Source organism: Patella vulgata, chromosome 4, assembly GCF_932274485.2.
Source record: "Patella vulgata chromosome 4, xgPatVulg1.2, whole genome shotgun sequence".
Lineage (NCBI taxonomy): Eukaryota > Metazoa > Mollusca > Gastropoda > Patellidae > Patella > Patella vulgata.
In genome coordinates this window covers 62160214-62175319 of record NC_065882.2, presented here as the reverse complement: position 1 = coordinate 62175319, position 15106 = coordinate 62160214, and the positions used below count along the sequence as shown (strand labels likewise).

The 15106-nt window shown below is 32.7% G+C and overlaps 1 protein-coding gene across 3 annotated transcripts in view; it reads right to left on the bottom strand.

Moving 5' to 3' along the window:
• LOC126817855 (RNA helicase aquarius) overlaps window positions 1-15106 on the bottom strand; it is a 28088-nt gene that overhangs the window by 5528 nt on the left and 7454 nt on the right. For all 3 annotated transcript variants that reach the window (XM_050545023.2, XM_050545024.2, XM_050545021.2), the window contains exons 12-29: window positions 14943-15056; window positions 14070-14173; window positions 10931-11033; window positions 10352-10472; window positions 9874-9966; window positions 9596-9644; window positions 9361-9439; window positions 9033-9132; window positions 8487-8654; window positions 7492-7598; window positions 6537-6706; window positions 5791-5922; window positions 4921-5052; window positions 4352-4532; window positions 3565-3674; window positions 2183-2372; window positions 1711-1866; window positions 988-1125 (exon numbers count right to left, since the gene is read on the bottom strand). In XM_050545023.2, the coding sequence (XP_050400980.1) occupies window positions 988-1125; window positions 1711-1866; window positions 2183-2372; window positions 3565-3674; window positions 4352-4532; window positions 4921-5052; window positions 5791-5922; window positions 6537-6706; window positions 7492-7598; window positions 8487-8654; window positions 9033-9132; window positions 9361-9439; window positions 9596-9644; window positions 9874-9966; window positions 10352-10472; window positions 10931-11033; window positions 14070-14173; window positions 14943-15056 (2247 nt within the window). The remainder of the gene's footprint in view (window positions 1-987; window positions 1126-1710; window positions 1867-2182; window positions 2373-3564; window positions 3675-4351; window positions 4533-4920; window positions 5053-5790; window positions 5923-6536; window positions 6707-7491; window positions 7599-8486; window positions 8655-9032; window positions 9133-9360; window positions 9440-9595; window positions 9645-9873; window positions 9967-10351; window positions 10473-10930; window positions 11034-14069; window positions 14174-14942; window positions 15057-15106) is intronic.

Below are 15106 nucleotides of genomic sequence, written 5' to 3'. Positions count from 1 at the left end.
CGAAACGTCGCTTTAAATAAAATAGTAATTGTGTTCCATATTATGTTTTTGTATTACGTATGTCAATTGCTAAATGCCACTCAAAGAAGATGGTCAAAAGTACTTGATTAAAACCTATAAAGAGATACTCTCCTATATATAACTCTATTCTTTGCAAACTTAAAAGAGACTAAAACTGGTCTAAAAGCACATGAATGTAATGTCAATGTATACAAAGTGATTTTCATTCAATTTTTAAATTTGTATTGTAATTTCTTATCAATTATGTTCAATGAAAATATTGAACAGTCAAAACTGAACAGAAGTAGTTTATGTCAGCATACAAACCACGGTGTAATTATCTATTTGATCTCTCTGATCGTTATTTTAGATATTAACCGTTCGTGACATCATCAGGTCAATATTGCAATAATAGAATTAATTGGTTGGTTGGAGTAAATAAAATTTCTTTTTTTTTAAAAAAAAAAACCTCGAGAATAATATAATACCTAAAAATAGCCTATATACAACAGATTATATAGATTTATGAAAATTTCAACACACATTATAAATTTCATATCTAATATAATGAAATAATGATTGTTACATTAAAATATCTTGTTATTAGAATATTATATAGGCAGGGTAAGCAGGGTAGGCCGTCATTTCTATGTGGGCGTAAGAAAAGGTGTTTTTGCTGTTAATCTCCCTTTATTTGCATGTCTGATATAAACCTTTCATATCTTGTGGCAGTCTATATCTAGTACATGGAGCCATTCATCAGAAATTACTAATTGTATTGTACAAAATATACTACACTACCTTGTGTACTGATATTAAAATGTTCATTATGTCTTAAATATTGGACATTATGATCCTATACTTTTACAGCGTTTTTAATTTTGAATATTACGGATCAATACTGAGTTAAAGGTTTAGCTCCTTTAATATCTGCCTGATTTTTATTTATTGATTAAAACCAATAAAGATATTATGCATATTATATACCTTGAACCCAACAGACACCATATCTCTTCGTTTTAAAGCAGCATGGGTACAGGTCATGGCAATGATCTTAGCTTCTTTTATAAATAAGTATTCAGCTCTGTCTGATCCACTCCGTAGTAATTCAAATGCTCGGAACTCCTGTAAAAACCATAAAACCCTTTTTGAATATATATAGAGAGAAATGGGGTTTAACATCCATTCGACACAAGATAATTTCGTGACTAACAAGGTACAACCTGAATTTGTCCCCCCCCCCCACTCCACACATTGAGTATAGCAATAATGAATTATAGTCAGTAATCTTCAACATAAACTACACAAGGTAATTTCGTGACTAACAAGGTACAACCTGAATTTGTCCCCCCACATTGAGTATAACAATAATGAATTATAATCAGTAATCTTCAACATAAACTACACTAGGACAGATAAAAATAGCCTTTTCGTCAAGACGAACTGTTCTAAATTATTAGGTCTGATGTGAGCATGAGTGGTAATGATTATTAACATTATTAACAATCTACTGAGTAAACATCCATTGTAGAGAAAAAGGAAGAACCCTGTATTTACTAGTCTCATTCAAGCAGACTATACATTTTATGTTTATTATGTTGAGTAGTGAACATGGACAACTGATTCAGACATTGTTTTAATTCCCGCTTTGGACATTCATTGGTCATTATATGACTGCTCTACATCTGAGAACAAGACAAGTGTTCTTACCTCCAACTGTGTGAATATTTTTTTGATGTGCCTAAAACATCCCTCTGCAATATCTAAATCTTGACTATAACTTCGCCCTCCAAACAGAGGTTGAGGTGCATTATCAAAAAACTTTGTGAATGGAAATAATTCTCGAATTTTAGTTGGACTGGCTTCCTACAAATAGAAATTTCATATCAACTGAATAAAAACAATAAACCAATATCAATTGAGAATTTAAGTTTAAGAGACATTGAGTAACTGGGTAGAACAATAAACTACTTATGTAAAACTTATTAACAATTCAGTAATTAGTAAGTAAGTGTAAAAGTTGATCAATTGGGTATATCTGCTCCAGGTTAGCGAGCCAACATCTTACTCACTGAGCCACCATGGCTCCGTGATGCATAAAAGGTGTTATTAGCATTTTTAGTTTAAATAATAAACAGACATCAGGATATAAATAAATTATTAGGTTATTTATTGTTTATACCTTATCCTTGATGTTCTGTAATTTACTTAAAAATTCTTCCCATCTTGACAAAACCTGATACATATAAAAATAACCAGCAGTTTCAGCTGTGTATGACATATCACCGCTGGCACTGAGACTTGTCTGTAATCTACCTACTTCCTGTAACAGTTCTATTCTCTGAGCCAGTACATAATTAACACGTCCATATCTAAAATAAACAAAGTAAACTCTTTCATGACATGATAATCTATGATAACTTAAAGTAAGCTTATCCATGTATATCCATGCAATGAAATGTCCAATCCTTTGAGCATAATGAGATTATATAGTCAACCTTAAAAATGTATTATCTTCTTAAAGCACAATTTCTAATGCAAGAAAAACAAAATTATTAACTCTAATTCCATATAAACACACAATAAAAAAAAGTATATATTAAATAGAGATTGTTTATCATAGCCATTGACATCTGAGCAATAGTCATATGTTATACAGTAGTACTAGTCCTCTGCCACAATTCTTGTCTTACACAATGGAAATAAACATATTTCTTTCTGCATCAACTGACCAGGCCAATAAAAACAGGCATACACCATGCAGCATTGTGTGAGGAAAATTTCATCTGGACAACAGCACAACGGTTTACTCTAATTCTGATTACTATCTTTCAAGGTATCTTTAATAACATGCTAAATGGCTAAACGCTTTCCTTGCAACGCCCTCCATCCTGCACTACTGACAAGGGTGAAACCAGGTTTGAAAATCGTGAGGAACTTTCCTGGCATCGATAACAAAACCTTGGAAGATATAACGTTTCAGATACCTGGTAGTTTGAATACATTATTCAATGTATTTTGTGTCTGAGTAGTCAAGGAAAAATATATCTTCAACTTAAACATTTCCATACTTTGTAAAACTTATACTTTTTAAAAAGAATTGATGTCAATAGATTTTTTTTAAAAGAACTAATTTCAATAGTTTTTAAAACAGAATTGATGTCAACAGATTTTTTTTAAAAGAACTGATTTCAATAGTTTTTAAAATATATTTGATGTGAATAGTTCTTTTTAAAAAGAATTGATATCAATGATTTTTTCTTTTTAAAAGAACTAATTTTAATAGTTTTTAAAATAGAAGTGATAAGAGTAGTTTTTGTCGAAAAGTAGGACATTTAAGGACACATCAATTGGGAATTTGTGTCCTATTTCATGGGAGAAAAAATCAACGATTTGAAAATCAAAAATACTTGGTACTCTTCTCAAAAGTTTTTAATTTTGGAATTCTAAATAATTTTTTTTTTCAGGAGAGTTGTGTGGCTTTCTTTTTATCAAGATACCAAAGAACTAAAAATTAAATTGGTTTTGCCTAAACCCTATTTTATTTCATTATTAATAATTCACCTGCTGAAATCTTTTTCTGTTTCTAGAGCTTCTTCACCATGACCTAAACGTAGTAAATGTCTCTCATCAATATCTAATGCCATAATCTTCTCAAACAGCTGATTCAATGCCTTTTAAATTTATAAGAAAATGTAAGATGAATGATCAGTTAACAGTAGAAAGTCATTGTGAAAAGATGGGAGGAACCATTCAATAATGAGATTACCTCGATTATTTAAAGCGATAGTTGAATATTTTCTAAGAAAGTCAAAACATACTTATTTCTAAATCTATTACTTAAAAGGTTATCAAATCACTATAATACAATCATAGTAATCATTCTGGCACTTAAAATAATATAACACATAGAAATAACACATGGAAATCACAGAAAAATTACCTCCCTAGTTTTCTATACGCTCCATGAAATTAGCAAAGGTTATCATTGAAAATGATATATTTGCTAATTTCTCAACTGACAATAGTGAATTATAGGACCAATAGAATTATTCTTTCACAAAGTAGGGCTGTGTATAGATTCCATCGCTTTAATGCAAATGTCTTAAGAACTTATATCCCAATGATAAACCTCTGAATTAATTAACCAAATTCACTTCACATGTATCATCACCAAACTGAGGTAGATATTTTAGAACAATTCTAGCTGACTAATTAGATAATATTATGAGGCATTTAGTCTGCACCAGGAATCATTAGTCCAAAATTTGACAACATTAACTAAGTTGAGCATATTGAGTATGTCTATGATTAGTTTTGTTAGTTCCACAATAATGACATATACACGTACCTGATTAGAATGTGTAACTATTAATGTACGTTGATCTGGAAAGTTATGATATATATTTGAGATGATCTGAACAGCTACATCTGTTTTACCTGTACCAGGTGGACCTACAACCATGGTTAATCCAGGTTGCATCCCAGATCGTATTGCCTCTATCTGAGTCGGTGTAAACTGAATACTGTTTCTAATTAAACAAAATTAAAGCACTAAATTGTAGAAATATAAATAAAAAATCATATAATACTATTTACGCAAAATTACTACCTATTCATGGTTATTTTTATTATTGATAACCTAATATGAGTAAAAATCCTAAAATTACTATTCTCACAAAATTACTATCTATTCAAATGATTATTTTTATTATTGATAACCCAATATGAGTAAAAACTCTTTATTCATGGTTATAATTATTACAGGTAAAAATGGGTCAATGACTCTTAATTATTATGCACAATCTAACCATCACAGCATATTTAGTTTGTATATTCCCCAAAAAGGCATTTATTTGTAAATGTACAACTTAATTGCAATGGCTGGATATGATATATATCGAAAACATATTATCTTACTTTTTAGGTTGACTGTATTCATAAGGACCTCTGTTTGGAATAGTATGTGGTTCAACTTCTATTTCTGTTTTACTTTTCACTGTCTCATCTTTTTTTCTTTTCTGACTTGTCTCACCTTCCTTAAAATTTAATCTGAAGAAAAAAAAATGTTCAAATAAATCTGGACTTTTTCAGACAATGCCACCCTCTCAAAAATACTGCTGGGTTCTCTATTTATTGACATTTTAACAGAAACTAAAAATTACCGCACATCATTCAATGGAGATAACTCCATTTTAAAAATTTACAAACAATAGTCAGAAGACTTTATTTTATCCATTGATTTCATGGTCAAATTCAAGCTATTTCGTAACCTATAACTTTTTTTGGGAAATTTCCATGGATTTAATCATTTAACCCAATAGATATCTTAAATAGGTTTCACAGTCTAGATTTTGTAATAAATGAGGCATACATGTGCTATTATTTATGACATCAATTCGGACTATGTTTTTATCATATTATGCTGGAAGAATATTTAAACTAAAACACCCTAGTCCATTCTTAGATGAAACTATTACTAATAGCAGTATTAGCAAGGTTGTACACAAAGTTCTGTAAGTACACTCTTTAGCATTCTCCAATGCCTTTAGTGTTATTGTCAACTACTGGTAAACTATCGCCATTCAGGAGACGACCATTGTCAAGACCGGTCACATTACGTCTTTCTTGTAAAATCCCTGTTTTTTTTTTAAAATTTGAGTGAAGTCTTGGACTCTACAGCACAGTGGACGCTTACGACTGATACCTGGATCCATTCACTAAAATTGATATTAACTGTTTATTTCTTGTCGGTTTTGTTTTGCAGTTATAAATTATCAAACACTATACCTGAATGGTGGAATATTTTGAACAGTTTCTGTTGATGTTATCTTGATATCATGTTCAGGAAAACTAGATTTAAGATGATCTAATGTTAAAAATGTATCGTTCCAATCTAACTTCGAAATTTTATCTGACATTCTGAAACAAAAAAGCCAATATCACACAGTTAAGATCTGTATGTGTACATGTCTGGACTAACAAATATGTATATATAAACTTTTAGTATTTTAATCTTTTATATATATACATGCATGATCGTGGATGAAATCTACAAGTAATAATGCATGGTTGAGCATAAGCACTTTGAGCATTTACGACAGAAAGTAGAGTTTGTTATATAAATGGAATTATTATTATTACTATTGCAAAGGGGTGAAAGTTAATGTGAAAATAATAATTGATATCCACCCTCTGTACCTTTTGTCTGCTGTCATAATTTAACGCAAGCGTACAAAGAAAAGTTAAGTAGATGTAGATACATTCAAATAGATTCAAATAGATGATGGCACAAGCATAATTTTCAAGTTTAAGAGTCAATTTATATTTTAGCCAAACAGCTCTTTCACAATCAAGAGTAAATATGTCTATGTGCTTTTGTAATGATGTTAGAGTAAACATTAGTTCTCAAAATCATCTTAACCTTGTTTAAGGGATAATAGTTGGAACAGATAATAATTCACATCATAAAACAATGAGCATAATGTGGGCAGTGATTGACCAGAGTTTGACTGTGTGTAATAGATCACACTTACTTGGCATAATGTGCTGAATCCGGCTCCCCGTATCCCAGTATTAAATCATGTAACCAATCAGGTACAACACAATCAGTATTCATTAAATCTCTCATTGTCTCTAATACAGCTTTAAAATTATTCTCTTTTGGTTTACGTCTCATTATAATATTAAATGTTTCATATACATCCTGTAAAATAGAGATATATCAGTAATTATAATAGTACAGCTGTTAATAAAATTACTGTGTCAAAAATTGAATGAAATTGGGATTAATGTCCAACATTTCTGCTCCAACCGGGCTAATGAAGATGTGCAATGAGAGAAATTTGCCTGAACAGTGGTGTTTCTGCCTTCTCTTAAATCAAATTCCAACTGTCATGCGATGTTTTATGTGTATGCCAATTTCAACTGTCAAGTGAACTTTTATGTGTGCACCAAGGAATACATGTCAAAACGGTAATCGAATCCAGGTTTTTGTAACTTAGTGATAGAGTTACTGTGGTTCCCTCTGTATAATGGTAGCCATTAATGTCTAGACACTTTTTTTCTGTCTAGGCTCCTCAGCCTATATCACTGACAAGAGAAAACCAGGCTTGATTATCCCACGGAACACCTGTATAAAAACCAGGATGGGTGTTATACTCACTGAGCCACTGTGGCTTCAAATAATGTAACTCAGGGTTTAACTCTCTTGATGGTCATGTTTACATATTGACATGGGTCAAATCTGAAGTCCCCAGTCAAACATTTAGAAATTGAATGAAGTCAAACATTCGAAAAAAAGATAACCATCGGACTTGTTTTTCAAAGTTATTGTTTGCCAAAATGAATACTGGATGGACGCAAAAACCCAATTTAATTGCACATCTATACTCTTACTAACAGAATGAAACAGAAATTATGTCAGACAGGTAAAATGTGAGAACTGAGGTCAGTTTGTTTGAGAAAGTCATAAAAATTATAAAACAATACCTCTTCTCCATTGACCGTTCTGGTCATATCTAGTTGATACTGGTTTGGATCTAACCAAACTCTGAATGTTCTGGTATTACCTTGTAATTCTGGTTTAGGGTCTGGACCTTTAATTATAAATTAATGTGTAATCTTAGAATAATTAGAACAGATACAAATACAAAATGAAGAAAATTTGATAACTAATCTTAATAATAAGGAATAAAATAGTAGAAGAACATTCATTATATGAACGCATTTGTGGAATAATGACTAGAAATTCAATTGGTTTATACTGTAAAATTCAAAAACACAAACCACTAAAAAATATTGTTTTTATTGTGTCTTCTTTTGAGATCGGATTTCCATACATATTTGAACAAATTATTTATAGAATAGCTGACAACATGAAAAGTTGATTCTAACTGTTCAGTTTTTAACAGTGCGTCATCAACTGTAAGAAATGAAATGAAATGGGGTTGGACATTTCGTTTTTCTACACCCTGCCGGTTCTTGATAATGGCAATACCCCATGCATTGTGGTATGAGAAGACATTGTTTATGGACAACCATGCAGCAGCCTACCCTTATTTCCATTTCAACTGTCAGGGTATCTTTAACTTCTGGGCACTGTTTCTCGAAATCTTAACCAAAGATAAAATCCAAATTTTAGTAGATACTTCAATTTTGATTGGCTAGACACTAAAATCAACATAATATTATCCAATCAAATTACTAAAATTTGGATTTTATCTTAGTTAAAATTTTGTGAAACAGGCCCCAGGTCAATGGTAAAAATGTGACCTTCATGTGTTTGGGTCCCATCTGAACGGCGAGTCCTGGGGAAGCCAAGCTAGAAAATTCAGACCAGGGTTAAACTGGGACCAGTGCCATACTCACCAAACCTCCATTAGCTTTCATCAAAAAACATTTACGTAATCATTAAGAATATCTAAATGCAGCTTCCAAAAATATACTGTGATTTTGAATGGCAATCTGAAAATCTGAGTATCTACCTTCTTCAATAACTTTTCCTGTTTCATCAAGCATGCCTTCTATCTCACATCCCCTAACATATGTTAGTCCAACTTGGGGTATAAAGTCTGCTTTATAATCATACTTTGTTCCTATTGGCTGAGTAGGACGGACTGTTATCAAAAACGCTACATCATGTTTTCTCATTGCTGAAACAAAAACATAAGAGTATAGGAATATTCATATATCAATAACATAAATCTATGAAGACCAAACCGTTTCCTGCAAAAATACTAACGCAAATTTATTGATAATATCACTAGCAACTTTAAATGGTGCAATGTTTCAATAAGTATTCTCTTGTCATTGTTCCAGCAAATTGAGTTAGACACATAACAGTATTTTGTAGTTTAGATTTAGCTTAAAATAAAAAGTGAGTATCTCTATCAATTTTGACCCTTTGCTTTAATCCCCAGAATATGTATCTCAATTGGGAAAAACTACATAAACTGTACATTTTACATGCATGTATTGCACTGATAATATTTTGATCAATAGTAAAAAAAATTGAATTGTTATTAACTGACCTTCCCATTCAGCCTTTATTTCTGGTCTTACACTAAGATTCATTGTAACATCAGCTCGTACTTGAGCAGGATGATTCTCACCAATTCTTGGTTTTGCTACCTATTAATTATAAGATATTCAATAAATAGTCAATTCTCTTCTTCATTGAATTCATTAGAAATAAAATGAAATGGGGTCAACCACTGACAAGGTAAAAATAGACTGGAGTAATAAGTTTTAGTTCAGTTCATCCATGCCTGACCACTCTTATCAATCAGATATCCTTAAGTCTGACTTCTAACTGACTATATAAATGTTTGTAAAAAAAAAAAGACTAACAAAGATTACCTCTACTACATTAAAACCAACAATACTTTGCGCCATACGAGCCCAGCCTCCAAATAGACAACTGCTATCTTCTGCTAGCCTAGAAATAATGATAATAAATATTTTATTACAAATTTGATACAAAATATACAAACCAAATAATGATAATAAATATTTTATTACAGATTCGATACAAACAATACAAACCATATAAAATGTATAAAAAAATTTCAACAAAGTTTAATTGTTTACATACCATGGTTTCATATGACTGACAGCATCTTCAATATCCTGTCGTATTTCATCTAAAATATGGAGAGAAAAAATATTGACAAGTAATATCGAAAATATAATTCTGATTTACAGTTTCTTGTTTACATACATATCAAAGAGAGCTTCTAGAAACATATATCGATTTGTGTGTATTTCAAAAACAAAATTATCCAATATATCAAGTCAGTTCTATTGTTCTAACAAGTTTTTCAAATGATTCCACATAGAAAATCCTGCTAATATTAGTAATAACCAACTTACATGTAGATTCTAATCTAAAAAGGTTGAAATTTTTCAACAAATAATCATGTAGAGTTAAAAACTGTAGATTTAGCTTTGGTAATGCTAGACAACCTGAAATATAAAATAATATATTAGGAATTAATGAATGAAATCGGGTTTAACATCCTACTTTTCTGCACCAACTCAGTTAATATATACGCCATGCAGTGTGCTATACAGGTTCTTTTACATGCACGCCAAGGTGTATATAAGACCTCATTTCTTTTTATCCCATCCAAATGATTAGATGCTGTTCCTTGCCCAGCGATTTAATCACTGATCCACTGTGGTTCAGTCAACAAATTGATGATTTTGGGAGCCACAGGGTTCAGTCCAAATTTTTGGGACACGCTGTTCAATATACTGTGTAGCTAACGTTTAAAAATGTTTAAAAATTTGGTGGACCATGTCTTTACAGGAGATGAGCATGAATAAGAAAAATATATTTTTTTCTTACTTCCTCCTGAATAATATTCTGATGGAACAATATTTTCATCCCATATTATCTCTTCTGTTGGATAGAGAGGCATTTCATTAATAGCTTCTAGTTGAGATGGTCGCTTTTCATGTTTAGATACCTAATAACAAAGAAAATAATTTTAAAATCATTGTACATAAAATGTTATATTTTTGTGTACTGATAGTAGCGATATATGTAGGTACTTACAAGATTATTTTCATCTGAATATGTGGTTTTTCTAAGGGTCGGAATGAATCAAATAATACATGGATGGCATTGATGTTTGAACTAAGGAAAGTTACTATGATAAAGAGGGTTTATTCCAAGTTTATAAAAATCCATTCAACAAAGTTATTGCATTTTCTTGAGAGAACAGAAAGATGGGAATACCCAATTTAATAATGGGGGACATTAATAATTATGTTTTCCATCAGTTACTGAATTGATGACAACAACAATTAATTTATTAGCAGTGAAATATTATTATACAGATTTACATCAAAGTAATTATATCTTTAATTGATAAAATAGATGATCTGATTCACTTTCTCAGACTTTAAAACTTAATGTACTTGCCAATAGTTCAAGTAGAAATTCTGTCGTATATTTCTCTTCTTGGCCTTCTTCAGGGAAAGGAAGGTAATTTAAGTAGGCCAATATCTTATGTAGGTCAAAATTACTAAAAAGAAAACGAAAAAACAATGAGATGAGAATGCTTTCACCTACATATATACATGTACCTAAAATTAAAGGCCGGGCATGCTAGAACAAAGATTAAACACATTCAAAAGTACTACATGTATTATCAACAAGCCAACAGTGAGGCTGATGTCCCCCGCCGAAATTGCAAAATAAATAGATGACACATATTAATTAATCGCACATTTATTTTTTTCACTAAGTTTCATCACTCTCTATCAGATAGAATCAAGATTATCTTGTCCCAAACCATCGACAAATGAAATCGATTAGCTCTGCTTAGCTTCAGCTCGAAATGTTAATTATTGAACTCAGTCAAGACATTCACCTAATGAACATCTACATATACATCAAGTTTAAACATTCACCTAATAGACACCTATGCCAAGTTTGAACATTCTACCTCAATTAGAAGGAGAGTTATTGTGTTCCAAAGTTTCTACCAATCAAATTGCTTATCACTCTGCTTACCCTCAACAAAAAATGTTCATTATCGAACTTAGTTAAGGTATTCATATAATAAATCTATACACCAAGTTTCATCAATCTCACTTAATTAGAACTAAAGTTATCGTGTCCCAAAGCATCAACCAATCAAATTGCTTATCTCTGCTTACCCTAAGCGGAAAATGCTCATCTTCGAACTCCATCAAGGCATTGACCTAATCAACACATACACCAAGTTTGAACATTCTAGCTCAATTAGGAAGAGAGTTATTGTGCCCCAAAGTATCAACCAATCAAATTGCTTATCTCTGCTTACCCTAAGCGGAAAATGCTCATCTTCGAACTCCATCAAGGCATTGACCTAATAAACACATACACCAAGTTTGAACATTCTAGCTCAATTAAAAGTTATCGTGTCCCAAAGCATCAACCAATCAAATTGCTTATCTCTGCTTACCCTAAGCGGAAAATGCTCATCTTCGAACTCCATCAAGGCATTGACCTAATCAACACATACACCAAGTTTGAACATTCTAGCCCAATTAGGAAGAGAGTTATCGTGTCCCAAAGCATCAACCAATCAAATTGCTTATCTCTGCTTACCCTAAGCGGAAAATGCTCATCTTCGAACTCCATCAAGGCATTGACCTAATGAACACATACACCAAGTTTGAACATTCTAGCTCAATTAGGAAGAGAGTTATTGTGTCCCAAAAAGTGTGACGGACAGACAGACGGACAGACAGACGGACGAACCCATTTTAATAGTCCCCTGCTTTCTTCGAAAGGTGGGGGACAAAAATTAACTCAAGTTATGACCATTTAAAGTCTATAATGGTTTCTTAATGATTAAATACTGCTGTTCATGCTCTTTATATGTCTTAGGCAAATAAAGTAATAACAATTCTGCCATCTTTTTGGTACAAGCCAGCCCATTCTTTATGAAGTCTTTTTTATACTTTGATGTTCTTAATAGTCATGATAAATAGTCATGGGCCCCTTGACATGCTTTGAGAGTATGTTCACAGATGAATAACTTATCGCCCCATCAGAACCACTGAGCTGCATGTGCGACACGCAATAGCGCCATACATGTGGGAGGGGTTCATGGTCAAATTTGGCACTTCAAGGAAGTGCTGATTTATCCTATCCATGCTTGCTTTACTATCGGTTCTTGCATAAGATTTACTGTTTAGTGTATCTTTGCTTTAGTGTATTACGTTTAATTTGCATCGCGACGTTTTCAACATGATGAATGTCTACGTGCTATTGCCATGCTTCAAATGTGTTCTACACCGTGAGCAGTAGCCAACATGCTTAATGTATCACAGTCTGTGATCAGCAGACTGTGGTATCGGTATCAACAAACACACAATGTTGGTGATAGACCTAGTTCATGGCCGTTCTAGAGACACTACACAAGCCCAGGATCGATACATTCGTACACAGGTCCTGCGAAATCGAGGACAAACAGCCAATCAGCTTTCTGTAAACTTGTACCAAGTTACAGGAATTCGAGTTACACCCCAAACGATTACAAATCGGCTACATGCAGCCCATTTACATGCGCAACGACCGCGTGTTGTGCCTCCATTAACTCGCCAGCACATGGAAAACAGGCGTCAATGGTGTAGGCAGCGTAGAAATTGGGGTAATCGTTGATGGATGAATGTAATGTTCTAAGATGAGTCCAGATTTACTCTGGATTTCACCGATAGGCGTGCTCGCGTTTGGAGGCGTGTAAATGAGCGTCATGCAACCGTTAACATCAGACAGGATGACAGATTTGGGTGTGAGTCTGTTATGGTGTGGGGAAGAATCACTGTGACTGGCAGAACGGACTTGCATATTGTTCAAGGAAGGATCACTGGTGTGTACTACCGTGATCACATCCTGGCACCGATAGTTCTGCCCCTTGCTCAACGTGCAGGTTGACGTTCCATCTTTCAAGATGATAATGCCTGTGCCCTCCACGTTCGTGTCGTGAATGAATACCTCTAGCGTCACCATATTGTCCATATGTCCCTGGCCAGCCATGAGTCCTGACCCTTCCCCTATAGAGTATGTCTGGGACATGATCGGTAGACATGTTGGTTGACGTCAACGTCAACCGACAACACTCCAAGAATTGGCCGTGGCACTGCAAGAGGAGTGGGTCAGACTGGCCCAAATCGCGATTGGGGGATTGAATAGGAGCATGCCACTATAAATTGCTGAATGTCTGAAGAATGGTGGAGCAATTACTCAGTATTAAGACAAAAATCAAAAACGTCCATTTTCACTTTTGACAGTATATCTCTTTGCGAGTGAAATGGGGCTGTCAGAAAAGCCGCCCATATGAACTGTTTATGTTCATGTGTAGGCAATTGACCTGTTATTAACATACACTGGTTACCTCTAATAAAAACAACAGTTCATTTCCACAGTTTTGTATTGTTTCTGAATATCCCCTACTTTTTTTGCAGAGTATATATGAAAAATGGCAGCAGTTGTTCATTAGAATTTATCATATAATTATCACAGATAAATGTAATATCATTATAATATGCACAATTCAAAATGGCCTCACCTTAGATCACCTAGATATTTTAACAAGGGTTTTCTTGAATCTATACTGGCAATATTCATGATAGCAAAATTCTGTAACTCTGGATAATGTTTAAAGACTACTTTCTGTAATTAAAAAACATCATAAGATGTAGGTACATTACGACAGTGAATATTCAATATCTAATTCCCAGCTAGGCCAATTAAATGTCACAATAATCTACAATTCATTACCTTAAGCTTAATTAATATTTATAGAATTATCATAATTATATTCATTTTTAAATACAAACTTAAGACTCAAGAATCAGGTTTTGAGTAATCTACTGGAGTGCTACATTTATTACTCAAATATACAAGATATACAGGTCACAATTCTATGGAATACAATTACTGGTTATTAATGAGCTATCTTTTGACTAGTATTTATCAAGCCATGTCTCATTATATCTCATTTTATCATTGCTTAATAAAGACTAGAGAAGCTTAGTCAAAGTGTTGTTCAGTAATAAGCAGTAATTGTTTTCCATATAATTGTGACATATTCCATTGAATGACTAAATGTCATAGTAACAATCTACTCTATCCAGAGTAACATCACACTCACATTCAAATACCACTTATTACGAGCAACGTTTCAACTAGGCTTCTCTAGTCATTATCAAGCAATGATAAAATATGAAAATATGACAAGACAATACATACATGTCATATTTTCATGTTTTATCATTGCTTGATAATGCCTAGAGAAGCCTAGTCGAAACGTCGCTGTAAGCAGTAATTGTATTCCATAGAATTGTGACCTGTACACTCCAGTTCAATTACTAAATGCCATTGAAACAATTCAAATACTAATAAGCACACTTTTTTTTTTATCTGTTCTTAATCAACTAACCTGTAATGCTAGAACTCTATTATAATGTATATCTATTCTATCATGAATAGTCAGTGCCTCACCAGTCCTTTCATCTATTTCAAACTCGGCATAAACACATAACATATCTAATAGCTAAAAAAAAAAAATCCAACACATTGTAACATATGAAATTAATTATGTTT